The 26,329-nt window shown below is 45.5% G+C and overlaps 1 protein-coding gene across 5 annotated transcripts in view; it reads right to left on the bottom strand.

Annotated features, from left to right (window-relative positions):
* The window catches only part of ATP9A (ATPase phospholipid transporting 9A (putative)), a 129,031-nt gene that overhangs the window by 78,806 nt on the left and 23,896 nt on the right, over nucleotides 1-26,329 (bottom strand). For all 5 annotated transcript variants that reach the window (XR_009048352.1, XM_057701316.1, XM_057701312.1 and 2 more), the window contains exons 2-4: nucleotides 18,428-18,572; nucleotides 16,082-16,195; nucleotides 7,962-8,070 (exon numbers count right to left, since the gene is read on the bottom strand). Coding sequence is in view for 4 of the 5 variants with exons in the window: in XM_057701316.1 (XP_057557299.1) it covers nucleotides 7,962-8,070; nucleotides 16,082-16,195; nucleotides 18,428-18,572 (368 nt within the window). In the remaining variant the exon portion in view is untranslated. The remainder of the gene's footprint in view (nucleotides 1-7,961; nucleotides 8,071-16,081; nucleotides 16,196-18,427; nucleotides 18,573-26,329) is intronic.

The raw sequence follows: 26,329 nt of genomic DNA, 5'->3' as shown, positions 1-26,329 counted from the left end.
GATCCCGCCGTGGTCTAAGACCTGAAGCCACAGAACTCCTCACTTTGCCCCCCAGACCTCTCTTCTCTTTAGGATCCTGTCACACCCAATCTCCAACCTCTAGGCTCTGGGATTCTTACGTACCTTTGTAGAAACTACAGAAGTTGAGTAAGAGATTTTTAGAAGGTTAAGGGCAGATTCTCTGCCTGCCACATTCTAAATCATGAAACGCCTTCTATAAAATAAATGCGTCCTGTTCAACTTTTGCCACTTCACGCAAGCCACCTCTGAGCCAGAGGTTACAATGGGGAACAAACTTCCTATTACTAGAGCTGTTTATTTCTGCAGAGATGAACCCCCGAGCCTTTCATAAGCAAACCTATTGAGCCTAAACCATGCTTTTCATGGATGAGAGCTTCAGAATAAGGGCAGTTTGTCTACACTGCAGAGAGAAACCAGATGTTTTCCTTGAGTCGAAACAAGCAAATGACAATTCAGTCAAACTGCAGAACAGCCCGAAAAAAAAAAAATTAAGTAAATTCCGGGGCACTAGTACATGTGGGCCAATTTTTTGACCCCCGAACACCTCCAGCTATACTTCTATTTTTCATTGTGCATGCAAGACATTGATTGCCTTTGTAGGTCTCTAGCAGCAAGCTCCATGCACTAACCCTGGTTAATGTATAACTCTTTAACTCGCGCTCTAATCTGACTGTGGCAGTGATGAGTTGTAAATTCTACAGCATGTGTACATTTCCTGGGCTTGACACGAAAACGCCTCTGCAGACCTGGCAGAGTTCATAGGTTTAAAGTTGAAATTTTCGTACTCCAATCAGGTCCTCTGTATTCCCCGAAGTCTAAGAAAAGACTGTTATTTGAAAACAGGCAAAGAGTGTAAGAGTATTATTATAAATTCCACGGGCCACTTCCTGGGGCTTTTGTTTAAATTAGCGGGAACTTTAAAAAGAAAGGCTAAAGTTTAAATTTAACAAGTTTATACCCAACAGAGGCTTTTAAAATAAATATATAAATGGTCCTTCCCTGCTTCTGGTGCCCAATAATGATGAAATAGGGGGGGATACCTTTTGGGAAAGATAACAGTGCAATTTGCATGAGATTTTTTTCAGGGAGGTTTTTTTTTTTTTAAATTAAACAATAGATCAGTTCACCAATGATTTGTAATAAAGTGAAATTGAGTAGTCTGAAGAATAAAAGGAAACTTATGGGTCTGAAATAAAAAACTTCACATCTGTCAGAGAATGTATGGGAAAGTGTTTGGCAAGACCTATTTTAAGTAAGACTTGTAAAAGCTAATGCTCTGAATTTTAATGAGGAAAGCCTGGGAAGGGGAATGCTTTGCTTACTGAGCTGTATTTGAGATCCTCAGTAAAGACCTTTGCAGTACTTTTGCTGCAGTAATATCAAAAAGACCATCTTTGAGCAAATGCAAACTATTATGTATAGAATGGATAAACAAAAAGGTCCTACTGCAGAGTACAGGGAACTAGATTCGATATCCTGTAATAAAGCATAATGGAAAAGAACATGAAAAAGAATATATACACACACACACAACTGAATCACTTTGCTGTACATCAGAAACTAACACAACATTGTAAATCAACTATACTTCAATAAAATAAAATTTTTAGGGAACTGTATTCAATATCCTGTGATAAATCATAATGGAAAAGAATATTTAAAAAAGGAATGTCTATACATGTAAATGTCACTTTGCTGTAAAGCAGAGATTGGCACAACATTGCAAATCAACTATGCTTCAATAAAAAAAAGAAATTTAAAAAAATTTTTAATAAAAATTTTTAAAAAGACCATCACTGTAATTCTCTTCTCTGAAAAAGTATAAAGCCTTTTTTTTTAGTGTCATCCCATGTCTGAACAGAGTCCATACTTTGAAAACATAAACGGTATTTCTGTTTAACAATATACAGTTTCCATTTAGCTTATTAACTATTAGCTAAACAACTCCCCATGAATGAACACATGTTCCCGGCACTATCCTACCTTCTCCTGATGAACCCCGATGGAATATAACACCCTAAAAGAAACACATGTGTGTCCTTAGATCTCAAATTTTAGTCACATTAATTGCAATCCTAAATAATGGTGCAAAGTGGATTCTGAATTAAATTGAAAAAAGGATATCACTGTCAAATAGAAGTGAGATCCTTGAGGTTATTCGGTAATGGGAAAGGGTGAACAGAGCAGCAGGGAGGAACAATCTGGAGAGAACTGGGCAAGAGGAAAGATATCAGCTCTGTTTTTTACACCACATATGTACTAAAAAGCTAAAGAGAAGAGGAATTCTCTCCATTTCGCACAGACCTTTGGCTTATGGTTCACCATGTGCCCAGATGTCCCCAGCAGGAACGAAGCATTAGCAATTGCGTTAATTATGCTTCTGTTTGCACTTTCTTTCAAGGCTAATTATCCACTTGCTTCATTTAGCCCTTGATCACAAGTTAGTCTGGGAAAACATTCCTGGTATGAAGACCCCTGGAATTCATCTGGTGAAAATGCAAATCCAACTGCCCTTACCACCTGTGATAAGCAAGGCAGATTCCCCCTTTAAAATTAAAGTTTTAATTTGAGGAAGACAAGGATAAAGAAAAATAATTCCTTTACTAGTTATTCTTTCCTGACCCAACCCAAATCTTTCAAGTAATAAAACAAAGTTTTGCTGAGTCTGCTACTACTTCAAGACCCTCCTTTCTTTAGTTTTGGTGTTTCTAGTGCCACTGAATGCTATTAGTTTGGAAAGACATCTCTACAATTAGAGTTGTAAAACTCATAAAGGTCTAAGAACTTCTCTTAAGTCTCTGATCAGGTTCAGATGTGGATTTCAAGTACAAGGAGAGGGGATCCTTATTTACCTAAAAGCATCATTCCTACGTGGCTTTCAACAGTTTGTCCACCTCAGAATGAGGAGGCTGGATCGACTTCTTTGAACTCAGAAATGTGTTTTGTCCTACTGCATATTCAATATCCCGTAATAAACCACAGTGGAAAAGAATTTGAAAAAGAATATATATATGTATAACTGAATCACTCTGCTGTATACCAGAAACTAACACACCACTGTAAATCACTATACTTCAATTTTAAAAAATGTGTTTTAAAATGACAAATCTAAAAGCCCTTCTGCAGCCTACGTATGAAGGCTGAACACCAGGGCAATCACTGAGATATTCTATGGGAAAGTGTCAACCTCAGCTCCAGGCACAGAGTGGTGCCTAGGCTAAGGTTTTACATTCAGACAAGCTGGGGTTCATGTCACAGCTCCACCCCTTAACTAGCTACATAATCTCAGACACGATACTTTCCCTCTCTGAGCCTCAGATCCGCATCTGTAAAAGCTACCTCCCTAAGGCTGTTTAAAAAAACCACAGACCACACCTTGTCCAGCACCTGGCTGGCTTATGGTAGGTCAATCTTTCTTCATTTTTCCCTCTCCTGCTTCCCAATCTGGACAGCATTTTTAAAACAGTTCCAATGCCACCGTCTCCCTGTTGCATCCTTGATTATAGATTTCTGTATCACAGAATGAACTTCCCCAGAGTCTTAGGTCTTCACTGGCTAACATGGTCTTTACTTTCCCAGGAAGGAGAGGCTCAGGAAAAAAGGCTGACTTGGGAAGAACAAGATGCAGCCGGAACCTGGGCTTCTGCACCCCATACTCCTAGCCACCCCCACCTGTGAGCCCTGGAGAACTCCCTGCCAGGGCCACTTCACGGGCATGTGGTCCGGGTAGTGGCACAGGGCCCTGCGCTCAGAAGGGGCCGTTACTTGGTTTAATGTTCTGCTGCCGCCATCTTGAAATTCTGAACAATTTTTGAACAGGGGCCCCATGTGTTCATTTTGCATTTGGCACCACCGTTCACAAAGCCAGTCCTGCTTTCTTCCATCCTCTAAGACTCAGGATGCAGGTCACCTCTTCTGGAAAGACATCATCAGCTCCTCTCTGATAGGCTCCCATAACCTCTGGCTCATACCTCCATTAACTCATCCACCAATATTTAATGAACCCCTGCTACAATACCACCAGCACTGCCTTTTTTGGGCACAGACCAAATCCCAGCCCAGTGCTAAATTCTTCTCATGCAAGAGTTATACTTATAGCAACTCTCTAAGGTAGGCACTATTATTACCCCCAATTTACTAGCAGATTAAGGGATCTGCCCCACAGCAGGGGGCAGGCAGAAGCAGGACTCTCGAATCCAGGCAGAGCACAAACTCAGAACCACTATTTGCCTCAACTACGAGGCACTGTGCTCAGAACCAGGAATGCAGCGGTCAAGAAAGGGGATATCCCTTATAAGCGCCACAACACTCATGCCACTAAAATATAATTACTAGTTACATTTTGTAATCATCCTGTTTACGTGCCTGGATACCTTGCTGGACTATTAATTCCCTGAAGTCCCAGCCCCTCATGTTGATCTCCGTAATACAGAAACCTATCACAGACTTTGGAAAGCCACGGAGTCTCAAGTATCCCTGAAGAATGAATAAAACGTCATTTCTACATGTAGGATAATTTTACTATTGAAATACTTCAAATACTTCTTATTAAACTATGACAACTACATTCAAAATTAATCCATTGATGTGTTTAGACACACCTTGAATGAAATAAGATGATCTAAACCATTGGAAGCAACAATTAAAAAAAAAAATAAAACAAAAACTATCATCCATTTTTCCTCCTAATGGTGAGTTTCTTATTTCCAGGGTTTTTTTCTTTTCTTTTAATAAATTTATTTATTTATTTATTGGCTGCGTTGGGTCTTTGTTGTTGTGCACGGGCTTTCTCTAGCTGTGGAGCAGGGGCTACTCTTCATTATGGTGCGCAGGCTTCTCATTGCGGTGACTTCTCTTGTTGAGGAGCATGGGCTCTAGGCGTGCAGACTTCAGTAGTTGTGGCATGTGGGCTCAGTAGTTGTGGCTCACGGGCTCCAGAGCGCAGGCTCAGTAGTTGTGGCACACGGGCTTAGCTGCTCCATAGCATGTAGGACCTTCCCAGACCAGGGCTCGAACCCATGTCCCTTGCATTGGCAGGCGGATTCTTAACCACTGTGCCACCAGTGAAGCCCCTTTTCAGGGTTTTTAGTTCACTTGTTTAAAATCAAATTTTTTTCTCCAAGCTCGAAACTTTGTCAATTGGATTAACATAATGCCTCTAAAATTCTGGCAACATCCCAGAATCTGTGCCACTGGCGTTCTTAAAATGATATTAATTCCTGCTATGTTGTGAATCTAATTTTGAGACATTGGGCAAACACAAATTGAGGGACAAGCTACAAAGTAAGTGGCCTAAAACTGGCCTGTCCTTTTCAGAAATGTCAATGTCATAACAAAGAACTCCAGGGCGCTCTGCCAACTTAGAGGAGATTAAGGAGAAAGGACAACTAAATGCAACTGGCAAACCTCTACTGGCTTCTGGACAAGGAAAAAAAAAGGGTATAAAAAAATCTTTAGGAACAAATGGCAAATTTAGAGTAAGAAGTACAGATGAGATTAATAGCAATGTAATGATAATAAATTTCCTGGCTCTGTAACTATACTGTGTTACATAAGAAGAACATCCTACTAGGAATTAAACGTTGAAGTATTTACAGGTTAAAAGGCAATAGTATCTGCAACTTAATTCTTGAAGGGCTTAGAGAGGGTAAGAAGAAAGCACTAAAAAGCAAAAGCTTAATAGTTGATGAATCTGGGTGAAGACAAATAGGAGTTTTCCACATGATTTTTGCAACTATTTTGCTAGTTAGAAATTATCCCCTCTCCCCCAATTATTTAACTATATTAGTGCTATTATTAATTAGGAAATGAGGCAGAATGTAACTAAATATAATGGCTTATAATCTCATGATCAAGGACTTGATATTTTGGTTTCCAAACTCTTTCGAACTCCAAAAATACTGTTGAAAAGTATATTTTAAGATGCTAAGTGATAAAAAGAGAAAACAGTCCTGCGTGGATATACAGTATATGTATCTGTTTCCCTTTGCTTTTTGAACTTACTAAATGAAGATCTTGGTGAAAAGCCTTACTCAAAAAAATATTATTAAGTAATTGAATGGTAAGGCCGAAATCGGCTTATTTTTCTTCCTCTCTTAAATCCTCCCGTTTGGACTTCTTACTTTGGCCCTTCCCCCCAAAGTGTATCAAATAACTAACCTCCCCTCCCTCACTTTCCAAGCTGACATTTTTCTTCAGTGCCTTTTTGGGGCTTTCCAAACAAATTGCAGAGCCAGGGTCTGGGTTAACATTCAGAACTCTGCTCAGTTTTCCCCTACTGTTGCATTGGCATGACAATGGAAACCACAGGGCCACAAAAGGAGACCCACAAAGGAATACAAGTTTTTAATGCTAGAGCCATCTGCCAGTTCTCCTTAGGATCTTTTCAAGAACTGAGGGAAGCTAAAGCTGGGGCTGAAGGGGAGGGCAGAAAAATCATTCACGGGAAAAGCAATTGCAATATGAAAAGAGCCAAAGAAGGTTTGGAGCCTGGACGGCTGAATGAATGGGATCCCAGGGCCCCTCCTCCTGAGATCTAAATAGACCCACCGCACCCTCTCCGATGCGGCTTTTGTCGGTTGCCAAGCGTTTTAAATGTTATAGTCAGAATATGTTATTAAGGGAGGATTTAATATACATGAACTACAAAAAAACACCCTCCAGACAGGTCTTCTGATTACCCACGTGGAAAGCCCAAGCCACCTGCCTTTGCAAAGATTATACTGGGTTTTCTTTCTTTAGCTAGCAAAACGTCCTAAATACAGTAGTTTAGCAGTAATAAAGCATTTCTATACCAACTCTAAATGCCCCCTTCTCCCAGAGACTTGTAACTTTTTAAGACCACCAACTATGAAGATCTATTTAAATGCACTAAAACAAAATACTTTCATGCCCTTGTGGGATTACACTAAGAAAAAAAATGGTTTTAGAGCCTTAAATAAATTTCTCCAACATTTTTCCTAGAAGGAAAATTCTACTCAAAACCCTCAAAGCCCTGGATGGACTGCTTCTTCCGAAGACTAACTTAACATAAAGCAGTTCACACACTAGCTGGGTGCAGGCTCCCTTGGGCATCTATCTTATCTCTTTCAGAATTCTCAATTTCCTGAAGGCAAAGCACAGCTTTTATTCCCCTCCATCCCTCCTAAAATATTATTACTCCCTGCACAGGATCAGCAATCTTCAGGAACTTTAGATAACATTCTCATTTCTGAATACAACCTTATGGGAAATCTAGGTAGAATTTGTAGCTGGAAATAGAAGTTGACATTGGCTGGGTTGTTTCGTGGGTTCTCAATGGTGTATTTGAGTGGGGTTTTTTAAACTCCACCATTTCAAAAATTCAAATTAAACGTTACCTAGTCCTTTCTCTTTGGGTCAGACTATTCACTCTTCCATTTCGAGGATTTATAAGGTGCCTTTGCAGATGCAGCATTTATTATGTAAGTCTGGTGCCTTCTTAAAAACTCACATTGCAAAGTTGTAACATTAGTTTTGTCATGTTGAAAGAGTATCTTTTAAAGCTGTGCTCCCTTGGAAACGAGAGTTGGCAGCCTCCGCACCAACAGGAGGGATGCCTCCTCAGCCAGCCAGTGCGTGGAGGACGCCAGCCCACAGGGGATGCCAGCCCACAGAATTAAACTGCAGGTTGATGAGGCACCAGTCAGCCCACAGGACTGGCTCTAAGAGGGCAGTGACAGCCCAGAGATGTGGCCAGAGTCCCCCCAGGCCCAGGGCACATGCTGGCCTCCCTGATGCTGGCAACCGAATAACTGTCCTGCCACGCGGCACCCACACACCTGCCGGCCCCAGGCCTTGAACTCTGCTCCCTGGCTGTCAGTGGCCCATGACTGAGTTGCAACCCTGTGGCCACCACCCCCCCCCCCCCACCCCTGGGGCTGGGCAGCAGGAGGCGGCCCCCGTGGAGCCAGGAGGCTGACCTCTCGCTGTGAGCCGGCTGTAGACCTGTGAGTTGACTTCCTTGTCCCGCATGTAGCATCGGATCTCCTCCACCGCCTCTCGGATGATGGTGACGGCCAGCACGAAGCCCTGCACAGAGAGGGAGAGAGAGTGAGCCCTACTGGAAGCCACCTTCCTCTCCAGGAGCCAGGGACAGGCCAGGCCAGGCCAGGGGCCGCTCAGGATGGCAGCAGGGCAGGACCTGCTAATTATACCACATGCACAAGCCCCAGCAAGCCCACTTCTCCAAATCTCATGTCTGAGAAAAACCCTCACTGACACGTGTAACAGGGACACACCTGATCACCACCACCACCACAGGGTTCCAAAGAGTGAAAAACACGGAAACCCCAGGATCATGCATCCAAGGCAAGGGCTGAGTGATGGTCACCTCTGATGTCTGCATCTTACTCGCCATGTGCCGGGTGTCATTTGAAGCGCTTTCCAACCCTTAGCGCAGTTCATGGCTGAGATCACCATGTTACCCATGAAGAAACTGAGAAACACTCCTGCCCAAGGACATAAAGCTTCTAAGTGATAATGCAGGGACTCTAGTTCCAGAGTCTTTGCTCTTAACTGAGACAATGTTCTGCATCTGCAGAAACCTGGGAAGGTGGAGCCAATAAGATGGGTCACCAGGACAAGGTGAGATGCATCCCTGTTTGTACTGACCTGCCAGGAGGAAAATCAACCTTCTGGAACATAACAATGTAACACTGTTCAAATAAACACCAACAAAGATTCATACACTGCTAAAGATTTTCCAATGCCCTCAACTATTGGCTAGATTCCTCTACAAGGAAGGGGCCTAAGAAGAGATAAGGACTTCAGTCTTTCCTGCAATGTTTTAAACTTCTATAAAGAAAACATATTAAAGTATTAATTGCCTAAGTACTCACTAATAAAAAGAAAATTTTAAACTGCCCGACCTCCCCAAATCAGATACCCCAACTCATAAAACCAGATATGGACTGGTTTGTGAGTCACCCACAGCTAGAATCTTTTTCATCTAGACTTTTCCTCTTGTATCAATCAAAGGCAAGAACAGTAATTCATTTTTCGTACAAAATACTCTGTCACCCCTCCTTTTAAAGTCATTTTTTTTTAAATGCAAAGAGCACAACTGCCCCAAGGTTAGCAGCAGTGAATTCTTGGAGGATTTCATTTTCATACTGTTTACCCCGTGCAATATATTAACTTCGATTCAAAGGGCTTTAAATCTCTTATGTAAATCTAGCCAGAGATGTGCTGCTTTGTGAAACTCCTCCAAGGGCCCATACATCTTTACAATCTAAGGATTACTTCTGTTCCCAGTCAGATGTAAAGTACACACTGCAGCCAAAGCAAAACTGGTACATTTCAGAATAAAAGCATAACCAGACCACATAGGGAAGTGAGAGAAAACCCGTTCTGGAAAACCACGGCCCAGGTTTGCAGAACCCTCCCCCCGCTTCCCCCATGCTGCTGTTTTGTTCTGGGCCAGAACCCAGGTTTTTGTTGTTTGTTTTTTCAAATGTTCCAGTTTCTATTTCTCTCTGCGTGGGCCTGGCTAAATCCCATTGATGTTAATGGGAAGTGTGTGCTCATTACAAAGACAGGAGGTGTTAACCTCCCTGCTGGAAATAAAATATCGCCTCCTAAGTCACCTTATCTCTGCCCCTCTCAATACACACACACACACACACACACACACACACACACACACACACACACTCCTCATCAATCCCAGGGGATGTGCCACCTCTTAAGCTAGAAACTGCTTTACAAAGAGATGCAAATGTAGTGCAGGAATAAATTCCATCCGTCCAATTTTCGAGGTCCTTCAGAGCCACAGATACTGAGAAAGAGGCTTGAATGGGGGTGGGGGGTTGTCTGAGCTTGTAAGGAAAATCAGAGGTGGTGACAGTGAACAGACATGGAATTCTGCAGGTGCTAAGACTCTTCTGTAAAGTAGTATGTCAAAAATAGACTTACTAAAGCAAAACTAAGAGAGAAGTGGGAAAAGCAACCTCTGGTTGCGGAGGGGCATGACTGGAGGGGAGCAAAAGGGAACTTTCCGGGTGATGGGAATGGCCTTGACCGAGGTGGTGCTGACCTGGGGCGCTGACAAAAGTCAACACACAGTGAACTGAAAACTCATGGTCTGTGTATGTTATGGCATGTAGATCGCACCTCAATCACAACGACAACAAAAATCTAGACTTATTATTTGGTCTTCGTACCATCTCATGCATTATTTTCAGCTGTCTCCTGTGGAATTTCTCCCTCTAACATATTCATATCTAGAAAAAAAATGACCAAAAGCTAAAACGTAATCCAGACAATGAACTAGGGCACTAGTACCAGAATTTTTAAATTAAAATGAGGACCTTTCTTGAGTATTTTCTACATGTCAGGAGCCATTTGAAGCCTTTTGTTTGCTGTACGCCACTGACCCTCCCAACAAGCCAAAGGAGTAGACATGATCACCCCTATTTTACAGGTGAGAAAACTGAGGCTCAGAAAATCTTGTTCCAATTACACAGCTTCTCAGAGAAGCTGTAGCAAGAGCTCAACCATCTGGCCCCACAGCCCTCATTTTGAACCACTGAGCTCATGGCTGGCTTTGAAATAAGAGGACTCTCAGGGTGGCTGGAGATATTTCAAAATGTACTTTAGCCGAGAACTGGGAATTGATTCTCTACATAAAAATCTAGATGATTTAGGGGAAATCAGCTACAGTTTCCTAGAAACAGATGCCACTTAATTCTTCTTTGACCCCAAACTCCCTTCTCGGCAGCCCCTGGAAAGAGAGGAAGAAATCGTACAAGACAAGCATCTCCTCCTGTCTCTGAACGATTACAGGAAAATGTGGCTATAAAAGGGGGGGTCATGCAGCAGTGAGAAACCTCAGGACTGCCAGAGGCTGCTCGTAACCCGCCTGGCTTCCCCTACAGACAGAGTCCCAGGGAAGCCAGGTGAGTCAGCTGCGTACATTGGAAGTCAGGCCTTCTGGCTTCTCCTAGAAACTTCGAGCATCATGTCAGCGAGGAGACATGGGCGAGAACTGGGGTCGGGCCCTCTTTAGAAGGGTGGGAGCCCTCCAGATCATCCCAGCCCCCATGGTTCACACTGTGCATTTCCTGAGACCCTGGAGACCCTGCCCTCAAGGTCTTCCCGCAGACCCTGGGTCAGCATCACTGGTGCTGATACACAAAATACATACTAGGAACAGAAAAGGGTACAGCACCTGCCAGCCAGCTGAGTTCAACACTTTGATCCTTGGTCACCAGCCCCAAGAACCAATGTGGGCTCCCCCTGTGGAGGGAGCAACTCTATTCTAAACGGTTTCAAACACCCTGAATGCACATCTGCTCTATGTAGTTTCCTATATCTTTCCAACTGCCATAGAGGCGCTGAGGTGACTTAAGACAGAGGTCTCTGTATATTAAGATCAAAAACACTTAAAAGAATAAAAGTCAGCCCCCAGCTCCAAAGATAACCACTAGCTTCTGTGAAGAACCTTCCAGACCTCCATGTATTTACATGCGCAAGCATGCAGAAATATTTGTTGTGGGGGAGAGGGTCATAAAAATGGGAGTATAGTGTCCATATTATCCTGCAACTTACTCTTTTCATGCAAAGAAAAACATGATTCACATCGTCTCATGTCAGCATCACTGGAGTGACTTGGTCTTTCCTAACTCCAGATTCCACAGTTATGCTGGACCAGCGTTCGGTAACGATTGATGGACACTTATTCGTGTCTACTGTTTTAGTAACATATACCATGCTGCAAGGAATATCCTTGTATACACACACCCCACACACATCCCAAAGGCTACATTCCAAGGCCTAGTCCTTAGAAAAAGAGAACAAGTGTCCGTCTCTGGAGACGTCACCTCCTGTCCACACCCGAGCGTGATCTCAGGCAAGCTCCTTATTCTCCTTTGCCCCACGTTCTTGTTTATCGAGTGAACAATCTTTTTCTCTACCAGTCCGTTTTGCCCCAGTCCATGGAAACCTCTGATAACCACCTTTGGAAGAATTCAACAAAGCTGATCTAGTTTCTGATCCCACTGTTTCTCCTGCATAATTCCATCTTCTCTGAGTCATATCTACACGAACCTTGGTTGACAGAATGAAAAACTTATGCCAAAGATGGCCAAAGTCCCCTCCCCAACACAGATGCCAATGCTAATGTGAACAAGGTTGGAGGAGTGCTAGTAGGTCTGTGCCCCAAAAATCGTTTGGATGATGGGTTTATATGACAGGCCAGGCAGATGAATACCTCGAGGGGAGAGAGCACAGATCAGAGATCATGCTTGCGATGCGAAAGGCAGGGAGACGGGGAGACACACAGCTGCCTTCTCCCATACCCTGGGATCCAATTTATAAAGCATATGCATTTACATGATACATACAAGGGTGAGTCAAAAATTATCCGCACTCTGGCTGTAGAATTTACGCAAGTTTTAGTATAACCAGAGTGTGGATAATCTTTGACTCACCCTCGTACTTTACTATAATGTAAGTTAGAGGGTATATAAAACAGGAATATGTAAGAAGAGACTGAAAGAGATCAGAAACATAAATGGGGTATCTCAGAAGGTGGCTGCACAGGTAGGGGTTTTTGCTGGGCTGCTTCTCTGTCAAATTTTTCTCCAAAAATAAGTCCTTTTGTAGTCAAAAAAGGAAAAGAAAAATGAACAGAAGCTGCTTTGGAGATGGTAAAGCAGCAAGATCTGGGGTTTTGGGAGAATCCCACAGACAAGACTTGCGAGGTGGGGTCTGGTCATCCCACACTCCCAGTCAAGGGTTCCTGAGCGCAAAAGGGGTTACTGAGGACCCCCTACATCCTGCAGCAGAGCAAAGACTGCAAACCAGCAGCCTGCAGACAGACCACCAGGGGAGAGGGTGCTCACTCCACGTGGTGCTGTAACATTTTATAAATGAGCTGTCGATGTCTGAAAACCAAGAGAAAGAGATGCTGGAGGTGAGGAAAACTGATTCAGCACCGTGTATATCTTGTGACCTTTTTTTCTAAAAGGGAGTGTTGGGGAACAGGGAAAAAAGATTTTTAAATTTAATGTTGTATGTCAATTATACTTCAATTTTTAAAAGTTATGGTAAATGGCAGAAGTGGGTCCAAAAAAAAATTTATTCATTGTTTGTAAACTTTGGAAGAAGGAAAAAGAAATGAATGGCAGTGTTTTGGGGGTGGAACTGGATGAAAGGGACCTAATGAAACGTCAAAGCTTCTGCACAGCAAAGGAAACTATGAGCGAGACGAAAAGACAACCCTCAGAATGGGAGAAAATATTTGCAACCGAATCAACAAAGGACTAATCTCCAAAATATATAAACAGTTCATCCAGCTCAATATCAAAAAAACAAGCAACCCAATCAAAAAATGGGCAGAAGACCTAAATAGGCGTTTCTCCAAAGAAGACATACGGGTGGCCAAGAGGCACATGAAAAGCTGCTCAACATCACTAATTATTAGAGAAATGCAAATCAAAACTGCAATGAGGTATCACCTCACACCGGTTAGAATGGGCATCATCAGAAAATCGACAAACAGTAAATGCTGGAGAGGGTGTGGAGAAAAGGGAATGCTCTTGCACTGTTGGTGGGAATGTAAACTGATACAGCCACTATGGAGAACAGTATGGAGATTCCTTAAAAACTAAAAATAGAGTTCCCATATGACCCAGCAATCCCACTGCTGGGCATATACCCAGAGAACACCATCATTCAAAAAGACACACGCACTCCAATGTTCACCGCAGCACTATTTACAATAGCCAGGACATGGAAGCAACCTAAATGTCCATCAACAGATGAATGGATAAAAAAGATGTGGTACATATATACAATGGAATATTACTCAGCTGTAAAAAGCAATGAAACTGGGTCATTTGTAGAGATGTGGATGGACCTAGAGACTGTCATACAGAGTGAAGTGAGTCAGAAAGAGAAAAACAAATACCGTGTATGAACACATATATGTGGACTATAGAAAAATGGTACAGATCAACCAGTTTGCAAGGCAGAAATAGAGACACAGATGTAGAGAACAAACATATGGAAACCAAGTGGGGAAAGCAGGGAGGGTTGGGGGGGAATGAATTGGGAGATTGGGACACCAAATTGTACGCTCTAAATATATGCAGTTTATTGTATGTTAACTGTATCTCAATAAAGGTTCAAAAAAAAAATTATGGTAAATGGCAGAGGCGGGTCCAAAAAAATTTATTCATTGTTCGTAAACTTTGGAAGAAGGAAAAAGAAATGAATGGCAGTGTTTCGGGGGTGGAACTGGATGAAAGGGAGATTTTTCATGACGGATGTTTTACATGTTTCCTGAATCACATGACTATAGTATCTTTCAAATAACACTTTAAAAACGTAATCAGTATAGCCAGTGTGACAGAAGACATTTTATACACATTGCAAACTAACTTTTCTTAAATTTAAGTGACTTACAGTTTGACTTCGTATAGGTATGTAGCAAACCGTTGTGGAACTAAAAAAGCTAAAATAAAATTAGGGTATTTCCTGTAAACCTCTGAAGTTTCTACATCTTGGGTCTGGTAACTCTGGGACCACGTTTGCAGCTGATGGAACGTAACAGCATCTTCTGCTTTGAGATGGCACACGAGCCCCCCACTTCCATCAGCCAGGCCTCTGAGTCTGCAACACTCAGTGTATAAAAGCACACACAATGACGCAGATAGGAATGTCTGTTATCCCGACATCCTACCTCACCTACAAAAGACTCAGAGCAGAAAAAGAACTATTCCCACATCCCAAAAGCACCTCCGCTGCTTGTGTGGAGGAAATAAACATCCCTCCTCTTCCCAGGGCTGGAACTGCTGACATGACCTCGATGGTCACATGGCCCCACTGGCGTGTGGACCCCACCCCCAGGGCCCTTGGCATCCACTCCCTCTGCTCCCTAAGGGCCTGTGCACCAAATCCTTGTCGTTGCCCACCCGCCACCAAAAGAACGTGTCTTCTTGTTTCCTTAAGGAGGAAACATCTTTTCTACTTTAACAATCTTCTCCCAGTGACAAATTTAACAAGATTTGTGAACAGAGAATCTGAGCGTTCCTCCCCAGCCCTGCTTAGCGAGAAATAATCATATTTCATAATGTCTCTGGAGGAAAAGAAATGTCAGTTTCCCCCCCTCTGCGCCCTAGACACGCTGGGCTTCTTTCTGCTCTTCAGATGCTCTAAGCACAGGCCTACCAAAGGGCCCTTGCGCTGCTGCTCCCTGCACCTGGGATACTCCCACCCTCCCACTCGTCTTCTTCCCACCACCTCCTCAAGAGGCCTTTCCCGGCCACTCTAGCTAAGGGTGCCCCTCCCTCCACATCTCCCGCCTCCCACCTTCATCCATTCAACAAGTACTAACCGTGCCTGGGATGCCTTATCTGCCCTACAACCTTCTACTATGTCACAGCAGTTTCACAACTTGAAACAATTACGTTAATCTGTTTATTGTCTGTCCCCACTGAAAGTCAACTCCACGAGGGCAGGGATTTTTCTACGTTTCATTCACTGCTGCATCCCCAGTGCCCAGGACCGCGCCTGGCACACAGCAGCTGCTCAATAACCATCCGCCAAAGGGCAGGAAGAAAGAAATAGCGGCACGAGGAGGAGGGCGGGGCTTCGGGTCCGTCACCCTCCACACACACTGAAGCACAAAACCTGCTACCCCATCAACCCCTCACACTGAAGTGGTCTACATAATAAACAGACAACAATTCAAAGAGCGCAGTCCACAGAGTGGGAGGCTTTGCCTTTCTCGTGACCACGGTGTGCCGGAGCCTAGAACCGGGCGACGCGTGTGAAGCATGCAATAAGTCCTTGCTGAAACAAGGAGACACTGCACAGCTGACGGACAGAAGGAACGAGCAGCACAGGCCTCACCACGGGTTGATCCTACTGGTGGGAGAAACGGAGATTCGCCATGAAAACCTCAGGGGCTCGCAACACGCTGCCCTGAGAGCGTTCTCTCCCTGAAAGGCCGAGTCCCATTCCACAGGCTTGGAGGACAAAGAACCTCTGCTGCCCAACCTCTGACGTTACTGAACAGGCGACCCGACAGACTCACCAGGGGAACCCAGTAGGTGTAGAGCGCTCCCAGTCGCATCTCGGGGACGAACTGGGAGCAGGCGAGAAGCAGGAAGTAGAGGTTGAAGAAGTATTTGAACTGGTTAAACAGCACCTGGAATGGAGAGAAGAGAGAGAAGACACTCGAGGCTGGGCTGATGTGGCCAGGTGGGCTTACAGGGAGATGGGAGACACTGCACAACACTCCCCCGGAAGAACACAATTCACACGGGACCCGCACACACGGTTTACACACTGCTGCATGCTGTTTGGGAAAATACACCTGGGAGACGAAAACATATTTATCAAAGCAAAGAAGCAAATGATACACGTGGGAATTATAAACACCAATTCAAGACAGTAGTGACCTCCAGGTGGGGAGGGTATGCTACGGGTTTCGACTATAGCTGCTAGGTTTTCTTTCTTTATTTTTAATTCATTTTTGGCTGCACTGGGTCTTCACTGCTGTACACAGGCTTTCTCTAGTTGCAGCAAGTGGGGGCTACTCTTCCTTGTGGTGCGCTGGCTTCTCATCGCAGTGGCTTCTCTTGTTGCGGCACACAGACTCTAGGCACGCGTGCTTCAGTAGTTGTGGCTCACCAACAGGCTTAGCTGCTCCGTGGCATGTTGGATCTTCCTGGACCAGGGATCAAACCCATGTCTCTTGCATTGGCAGGCAGATTCTCAACCACTGCACCACCACGGAAGTCCCAGGTTTTATTTCTTAAACTATTTTTTTTCCTATTTTTTGGCCCCGCCATGAGGCATGCGGGATCTTAGTTCCTGACCAGGGATTGAACCTGTGCCCCCTGCAGTGGAAGCGTGGCGTCTTAACCACTGGACCGCCAGGGAAGTCCCTTCTTAAAATATTTTGTACATACAGGAAAGGCCACTCCAAACGTTGCTGAAGAGGTTTTAGTGGGAAATGCTTATGCTGTGTAAGACTGAATCAAATGAGGGAGATAAACTGATATCTCCATGGTATGACCTTATGATCTCAATGCCATACAGTAACTACAGCAGAATTTCATCCTCTGTGGCAGGAGGACTCTGGCAGAGTTTCGACTGCCCCCACACGCCCTGGGAGTGACACTGATCCCCTCTGACTCATTGTGGCCATCGGGCAACGAGCAGAAATGACGTGTCTCTTTGAGGCATCGTCTAGCCCCTCGCTCTTGCCCTGCCATGGAGTCGTGGGAGCCCACGTATTCCAGATGGAGCAGCTGTGAGCTGGAGGAGAGTGGCCTGACCTGCCTCAGAATTTCCACGAACAAGAAATAAACTTTCACCTGACTTAAGATACTGGGCTTTCGGGGGCCAGGGTGGGGGATTGGGCCAGGCAGCAATAAGCGTAGTCAAAGTCATCCTTAAAGAAACACTCAAGTTGACCTTAACCTACAGTATAAGATATCTGTATTTCCATGTTCTCTCTCCATAAATCAGTGATTTTTTTTTTTTCTTCCAGCTTTGGAACTGATCGCTGCTGCTGCTTCTGAAGTCAGTTGGTGCTGGACCTCCCTGGTGGTCCAGTGGCTAAGATGCTGTGCTCCCAATGCAGGGGGCCCAGGGTTCCATCCCTGGTCAGGGAACTAGATCCCACATGCCACAACTAAGAGTCCGCATGCCGCAACAAAGAGTTCACATGCCACAACTAAGCATTCATATGCTGCACCTAAGAGTCCATATGCCACAACAAAGACCTGATACAGCCAAATAAATAAATATTGTTTGAAAAATAAATAAAAAAATAAAGTCGGTGTATTTTTGGAGGCCACAATGGATAAAAATAGATATTTAACTTAGGGCTGTGCTGGGGAGAAAGTGTTCAGAGTACGTGTCCATGGATCTGTGTAAGTTAATGAACAAAAGAGATGACTGCAGAGTAAAACACTAAACAAAACAAACATCAGCAAACATGTTAACAGAAAGTCTCTCCGGATGACAGTATTAAAATTTATCTTAAAAAAAATTTTCTCTATACTTTTATCTCCCAACTTTCCTATTCTGAACATGTGTTTCAGAATAACAGTAAACCCTGGGTATTTTTTTTTTTTGTAACAAAGCCATGTCCTCAAAATATCTTTTTCACTCTTAGGCCCAACACACCAAATAAATGTGAAGTCACTCTAACCATTCAAGTGGAGTTTCACAGCCTTGCACACAGAAGGCAGCCCCCTTCCAGGTGCTCAGGACCAGCGAAGATGAATGGCCAGTGGCTGAGGTGACATGGAAAAGACACGGTTTGTTCACAAAATCTGCCACGGAGACCTCAGTCTTCTAAGACTAGTACCACTGCATACATTTGGTGTAGGAAGAAAAAAACAATGTTACCCCTGCACATACGTACCCCAGGCAAAAAGGTGAAGAAGTTGTACTTCTGATTGTTGATGACATTTCGAGGGTATCTCTGGTCCCTCTTCTCGGGGTGCCCCAACCAGACTGTGCGGGGCCGGGGTTCCCCTCCACCACAGCATCTCAGCCACTCGCAGCACCTGTGGAAAAGACATGCCCACACCGTCAAGGCCACGCCCACACCCATCCACGCCTCCCAGAATGTCTTTCTCTAAAGTATCTTCACTGGGTCAGAACCACAACCCCATCTAGGGCTTCATCCTTCAGTGAGAGGGGAAAAGAAAGCTGAGGCATCTAAGAAACTGTGATCCAAATCAAAGATGCTTTGTCCCAAGCCCAAATTATTTCAAAAAGTAGAATTCGTTTTTAAAATAAGATTTAATTTAAAAAAGTAAATACATAGCAACAAGTACTGTTATCATTTTGACATTTTGCAGGTGAGACAGAAAAGCTCAGGACCACTGAATAATGCACATGAGTTTGTCAAGATGTGAGAAACAGCTGAGTCTAGCCTTGAACCAGGTCCGTCTTATTCTGAAATCCAGTGTCTTCCTACCCCCACATGCTATCAAGGGTGCTGGTTACACCAAGATTACTATAAAAAAAAAAAAAAAAAAGAGAAGGGAAAGAATTTCCTTCCACACCCGACTCTCCTTTTTAGCAACACGTTGGAGGAACACGCCAGGAAGACAATGACTCGGCACCCTGCATAACCTGGAGACAGGCCAGCGTGCCAGCTGCAGGCAGACTGACCCCAAGGGCCGCCCCTGGAGGGAAGCTCACCAAGTACATCCACCCTCATGTCACTTGTTTGAAGCCAGAGACACCTGGGAACCTGCCCAGCTCTGCCAAAACTAAGCTGCTCTGAGACACACAACCCCACCCCCAGTCGTGCCAAAAAAATGCATCTCGTCATTCAGGAGAGCCTGCAAACAAGGCATTTTGAGAATTACGAGCACACTTACAGTGGAAAGACCCCAGGCTGGACAGTTCACCTCTCTGCCCCGTACACACAGGCTGGGAGGGAGGAACCCCAGCCCTGCCAGCCCCCTGAGATGCCACCAGCTGAAGGCAAACCATCCAGACATGGCCGATACGACTTACATAACTGTCAGCTGCAGACCCGCCTCCTCCCCCACCTCCCACAGGCCAGGAAGGCCCGCCCTGGGGCTGGGGTACGCAGCTGAGCACACACAGTCCCTGGGCATCAGGACTCTAAACCTGCCTGCTCGGATGCTCAAAATTTCCATGATGAAACATGATGCTCTTTCTTAAAAATAGCATCCTGGTTCCAGTAAGCCGGTGCTAGGGGTGGGGCGAGGAGGATGGTGGTGGCTCTCATGAGGACAGGTTTCACTTCTAGTAACTCATTCGTGTTGTCCAGAGACACACACAGAAACCTCAAGGAGTCCAACCCTATTCCTGCTCTTGGGTGTAAATCAGCCAAGCTGGCCATCAGTGGATACAAAGTGCTGAATGAAGGAGGAAGGGAGAGAGGGAGGATGCATTTGACCCAAGTACACCCTTCCACTTGCAGAAACCTTCCTCATGGTCTCTAACTCTTCTGTGAACCAGCAATTCTCTCCCCATCCTATCATAATCCTGTAATGATGACTCCTGGAGCTAAATGTTTCTAATGAAAGCTGAAGAATGAATTTAAGAGAATCACATATTGTCAGGCTGATTGTTTATATGAGTTCTGCCTGTTTTGTCCTAGCAGATGGTTCCACATAGCAAGCTACCAGGTTAAATTCTTCATGACTTAACCTGCAGGCATGCACAGGGGCAGATCACTCAGGGCAACCCACACATGGTAGCAAAGACTGGAAACGAAAATAACCGGTCATCAGAGGGGGGCTGGTCAAATAAGCGGGAAACATCCATACAATGGAACGTTCAGCTTTAAGGAAGGAGACAGAACTGTATGTGCTGAATGGCCCTATTTGCAAGATATGCTAAATCAAAAAGGAGCTGAAAGGTGTGTCCAGGATGCCATTCTTTGCATGAAAGCAAGAGGATAATATGCAGACCTATGCTTGCAAACACAGAAAACCTCCATGATGAGTTGATAACACCAGTTTCCTTTGGGAAGGAGGGAGTAGGGGGGCCTTTTCCTATGTATTCTTCAGTCACATTGTACATGTATTACCTATGGGACTAAATGTGCATTTCTTTCTTTTTTTTTTTTTAGCTAAATCCATAATAGTAAAGCATTTATTAAGTGCTCATCTGATCCAACTATGATTCCAGGTCCTGTGGGGACCTAACTTTGGAAAAGGATCCTTCTCTTCTACTTCCTCACAATCTCATTGCCAAAATGGGGTAAGCATGTGGCACAAGGTAAAATAAGGACTTTGTGTCACCTGAGCCCAGTGTAACTCACCCCAAGCCCATATCATTTAATTACCCTGTCACCTTGTTTATTCACTTTCTACCTGCACTAGATATAAGCTGCATACTTTCAATGACTTTTAGGTCAATAGTATTTACTGAATATCTAATCATAACAATAATAAATAAGACAAGTAATCACTGCCTCCTTTTTGTCACTCATTCATTCACCTAGACTGTCCTGTGCACTCTCAGGATGCAGGCTCTCACCGAGTGCGTTCAATACCAAGCAAGACAGACAAGGTCCTCCTCCCACGTGGAGGAAGACAGACAGTAAACAACTAACCAAAATAAAATAAGGCAGGGGACAAGAGAGGGAGTGGGGAAGGGGTGTGGCTCCGGGAGATTGGGTGGTCAGGGAGGCTGGGGTGACAGCTGAGCTGGGTGACAAGGAGAGAAACAGCTATGTAACCAGGCAAGGAAGTGCCATCTAGGCAGATCAGAACCCCAAGGGCAAAGATCCAGAGGCAGAAAGCAGCCTAGTGCAGCTGGAATGCACCAATCACAGGGGAGAGGGTAAGAGATGAGGTGGGGGGGTGGGGTGGGGCAGATGACACAGGGCCTTGTCACCAAGGTAAGGAGTCTGGATTTTACTCCATCCACAGTGGGGATCACTGAAGGGTCAGTGTGACAAGCACTGGGTGGCATAATCTGATTTCCTTTTTTTTGTTTTCTCTGCTGTGTCACACAGCTTGAGGGATCTTAGTTTCCAGACCAGGGATGGAACCTGTGACCCCTACAGTGGAACTGCGTAGCCCTAACCATTGGACCCACCACGGAATTCCCCTGATTTACATTTTTTTAAAGGTCCCTCTGGCTTCTGGGCAGAGAAGACACTGCCGTGGGCAAAAGGAGAAACAAGTAACAGGTGTGAGCCTTCTTTGAGGGATGGTGAAGTGTTCTGCACAACTCAATGAATATACTAAAAATTGCTGAATTATATACTTTAAACAGGTGAACTTCAGGGTAGGTGAACTATATCTTAATAAAGCCGTACATCAACCCAAAAAATTGGAGACAGAGGGATCATTAAGAAAGCTGCTGCCATCATCCAGACAAGCGAAGACTAGGGTGGTGGCAGTGAGGGGTGGTGAAAGAGGTACAGATTCTCAAACTGTTACGGATGTAGAAGTGCATTCTCTTCAAAAAACAATGTATTATTTCACTTAACGTTCACAACGACTCTACACAGTAACATACTAGTATTACCCCATTTTCACCGTGAATAAACCGAGGCCCAGAGAGTACTCAATTACTTGCTCAGGATCTACTACTACATCAGCTCCATCTACTACCCAGTGGTGGAAGCCGACTTTACGCCCAGGCCTGTTTGATCCAGATCCGGGCTAAGAGCCTGAGAGGACCCTGCACAGCCATCAACAGCCCCATCAGCACATTCAGTTCACAGCTCTATTTTTTTTTTCCTAGTCTCTCCTCATTACGTAAAATTGGAAAGATCCTCAGGGGCCCCTGAGAGTGAGGGCTCTCACGCTGCTCAAACCGCAGCTCTTCCACGTGCACAGCAGCTGTCCTGCCCGCCCTATGCCCGTTAATTTCCATATCAATGTACTGGCTCCCGGCTCCCCAGTCACCCTTCAATGCCTGCGCTGGGATATGGACAGACGCCTCTCTGCCTCTCCTCTGCAATCAGTGAAATGCTAAGCTTCCTCACTAGAGCATGCTGGAGGGACACCACTGGAGGAAAAGGGTCTGCTGTGGTTTCCATGCTGGGGCACCATGGGCAGGTCAGCAGTGTGTGGTGAGGCCATCCAATGGCGTGCTGGCCAGCCATGAGCCCAGCGCATGCTGTCCCTCGGAGACCTTCAAGCCCCACTGTGGCCCGGGGCCACCTTCCCAGGGCCCTCTCAACATGGACATCCCATGCCCCAGGCCTCCTCCACACCAGCGCCCTGACTCCCTCACCCCAGGGTTGGTCTCCCAAGGTCCTCCTGTCACGGTGGCCCTCAGTGTTCCACGAGGGATACTGCAACTCTGGTGCCCTCACTCCCATTGCACAGCCCATGTGTCAACTACCAGCTGTGCCTGTCACCCTATCTGCACCCCTGGGACTGTTCTCTGCTTGCCCCACATGCAGACCAGCTCTGGTCCTCCCATCCAGTGGCCTGAACTACCCTGTCTCCAACCAGGCCTGCACCCCAGCCTTGGGGAGGGGCCCCTTTCCAAGTGTGTGCCACCTCAGACTCAGTGCCTTAGCCTAAATCACCATGTAGTCTTCTTCTATCCTACAGTTACTCTTTTATCATAATTGGATAAGTAGATTTCCCGCCATCTTTCCACCTAACTTAGCTGAGGCTGACCCCACCTCTGAGCTCCAGGCATGATGAGCCCAGGATCCAGGCCTGGTCAAGCGGAGCCCTCGACCCGGCGATGGGCTCGGAGAAAGGGCCAATGAGCGGACTGGCTGGGATTTTTGCTAGAAATTCCAGAAAAGACGTGCTCTTCACCCTGGGGTGACTGAGGTGAAAGAAAACAAGCCAGGAGTGGCAGGCAGCCACCTTGTTCCTGTTTAGGAGAGTCAGCCTGCAAATGGAGTCACAAGGAAGATGCACAGCCCACCAGAGTCTCCTGACCACCCTGGGGGAGGGCGCAAGGCTGTCCATTCCCTGGGCTTCTCAAGTCTTAGGCCTCAGTAAACCAGTTTTTGTTTTATTTTACTTTGCTAAAGCCAATGCTAAGTGGGTGTGTCAACCGCCACCCCAAATCTCCTGTCTGATAGTCCTATCTGCCACGTGGCTGGACCGTCCTTAAAGATGCATTCCTATTGGTCTGTGTGCCTCAGCTTCTAAGCTTTTAAAGCCTGCAATCTATCATCCTGACCTCTCCACACTGATTTCTTTAGAGCTGCGCTGTCCAACATGGTAGCTTTACATCAAAGTTACTTAAAAGAATTAGGGACTTCCCTGGTGGTGCTGTGGTTAAGACTCCGTGCTCCCGGGCTTCCTAGGTGGCGCGGTGGTTGGGAATCTGCCTGCCAATGCAGGGGACACAGGTTTGATCCCCGCTCCAGGAAGATCCCACATGCCACGGAGCAACTAAGCCCGTGCGCCACAACTATTGAGCCTGTGCTTTAGAGCCTGTGAGCCACAGCTATTGAGCCCATGTGCTGCAACTACTGAAGCCCACGTGCCTAGAGCCCATGCTCCGCAACAAGAGAAGCCACGGAAATGAGGAGCCCGCGCACCACAACGAAGAGTAGCCCCCACTCACTGCAACTAAAGAAAGCCCATGCACAGCAACAAAGACCCAACACAGCCAATAAAATAAATAAATAAATAAATAAATTTATTAAAAAAAAAAAGACTCCGTGCTCCCAATGCAGGGGGTCTGGGTTCGCTCCCTGTTCAGGGAACCAGACCCCACTTGCGTGCTGAAACTAAGGGTTCACATGACACAACTAAGGAGCCCATGTGCCGCAACTAAGACCCAGTGCAACCAAATAAATTATTTAACAAAATAAATAAAAATAACAGAGTTAAATTCCTTGTTCTCAGCAACCACATTTTGAGTGCTCCGCGGCCACAGGTGGCCAGTGGCTATGGACTGGACAGTGCAGATTCAGAACCTTCCAGCACAGCAGAGGTTCTACTGGACGGTGCTGCTTTAGAGCATCTCTTTCAAGGCACCTCCTCCCACCTCACTCTTGAACAAACCTCAATGCCACAGGAACATCAGTAAGTGGACCCCACAACGGAAGGCAATTTACCTGAGCAGCTTCCCAAACTTCAGCCATTCTCACACACACGTGGGATTTCTACTATATCCAACTACCTCTGCTTTCTAACTTCCTAAGTTTGCCTCAATCTGCACATCTTCTCAACAGGGAAGAGGGGGTTAGCTACCGGTATCTCGCAGGGAGAGGAGGCCAGGATTCTGCCAAACATCCTACAAAGCCCAGGACAGCGCCCACCACAAAGAATGATGCAGCCCCATATGCCACTTGTGCCCTGGTTGAGAACTCCTGCCCTGGCTTTTATGCATCCATACACAAATGTGTCTTAAAAGGTCACTGAACACCACTGTCATAAATGGAAACCCAGTATCAGGTGCCATAAATAGAAGGTAAACATCAAAATCCACAGGAGAAGCAAATGTTCCAAAATTCCCACTGGATACAGTGGTGCCCAGCCCCCAGGTGCTGCTAGCTTGCCAGTTTCTTCCTCGCCTTATTGCATAGACACGTGCAAAGTGTCTGCGGTTCAAAAGTGGGCCCTGACAAGGTTAGAAATATTGAAGGAAACCTGAAAAAGGAAGGAAGTGTCTCGCTATGCGTCTCAAGGTGATTTAGGTCCTGTCCGTGAATTACTTAGCATCACCGCAGCACCTGGAGCTATCAGCTGCCCTTATTTGGGGAACTACTGTCCTGCAGTAGAAGCCCTGGGCTTGGTGGCAAACTTACAAGTGGCAAAGTCCCCCCCGCCCCCTTCAGTTAAAACAGAAGAGGCAGCAGCCAGGCTCCCCCCTGACATCTCGATTTATACCCACGACTCTCTTTTCTTCTAGCAGCTGCCGCCACCCCCCGTCTGTCCAGGGGTGGACATCAGCCCCCCAGAGGTCCAAGAGGGGGAGCTGCCTGGAGCTGCGGGGTCACAGCTGTTGCTCTGCTGTTGCTTCTCAACACCAAACTGAGCCGTCTGTCACTTTCCTGGACAAATTAACTCCTACCCCACATTCTAGACAGGCTGTGGAGATGGGCTGTGAGATAGAACCCCTGAGTGTGAGAAATTAACACAGAGGCTGATAAAGAAGTAACAAGAAAGAGTCACAGTTTCAGAACGGCCAGGACCACGTGGGCTAGAGGCACAAACGCTGGCTTCTAAACCAGATGGGCCTGCACGCAAATCCAGCCCCACTCCACACCAGCTGTATGTCCTTGGACAATTCATCCTCTGTGATCCCCACCCTCCCTAGCTGTAAAATGACGGTAAGACCTGCCTTGCTGAATTACTACAAGGATTAAGGATTTTAAAAATAAGGGGCATAAGACAATGCCCAGCACATAACAGGCATTCAATTAATAGTAGATACTATTTCTCTTAAGTTATTTTTCCAGATCAAAAAAAGAAAACATGAAAAATTTCTCACCTGTTGCTACCAACAGCTACTCAACCAGATGAAGATGTAAGGCTAGAAACAGTTTACACTGCTTCCAGCTTAGACAATTTAAACAAAGGAAAACCAAAGTGGACTTTCTTCCAATATAACTCTAAAACAAGCAAAGGTTTTGACAGCCAATAGCCTACCGACCAGATGGGCAGTGATTTTGCACAATCTGGCCCAATGCAAGGGAAGAGCAAACATGAGAGGGGGATGCGCCAAGGGAACGATGTTTCTGGAAAAGGTAACCACTGTAACAAGGAGCTGGCCTCCAAAGAAACGAGCGTCTCCTCCCTGGTGCCACCACTGCCAGCAGCAGGCACTCAGTAAATATTTGCTGAATTGCCTGCGTGACGTACCCACCTTCCCTGAAGGCAGAGCTCAGGAAGCT

The sequence above is a fragment of the Hippopotamus amphibius genome, chromosome 12 (assembly GCF_030028045.1).
Source record: "Hippopotamus amphibius kiboko isolate mHipAmp2 chromosome 12, mHipAmp2.hap2, whole genome shotgun sequence".
In the NCBI taxonomy this organism is placed as follows: domain Eukaryota; kingdom Metazoa; phylum Chordata; class Mammalia; order Artiodactyla; family Hippopotamidae; genus Hippopotamus; species Hippopotamus amphibius.
Note: the sequence above shows the minus strand (reverse complement) of the source record. Positions and strands in the feature narration are given on the sequence as shown.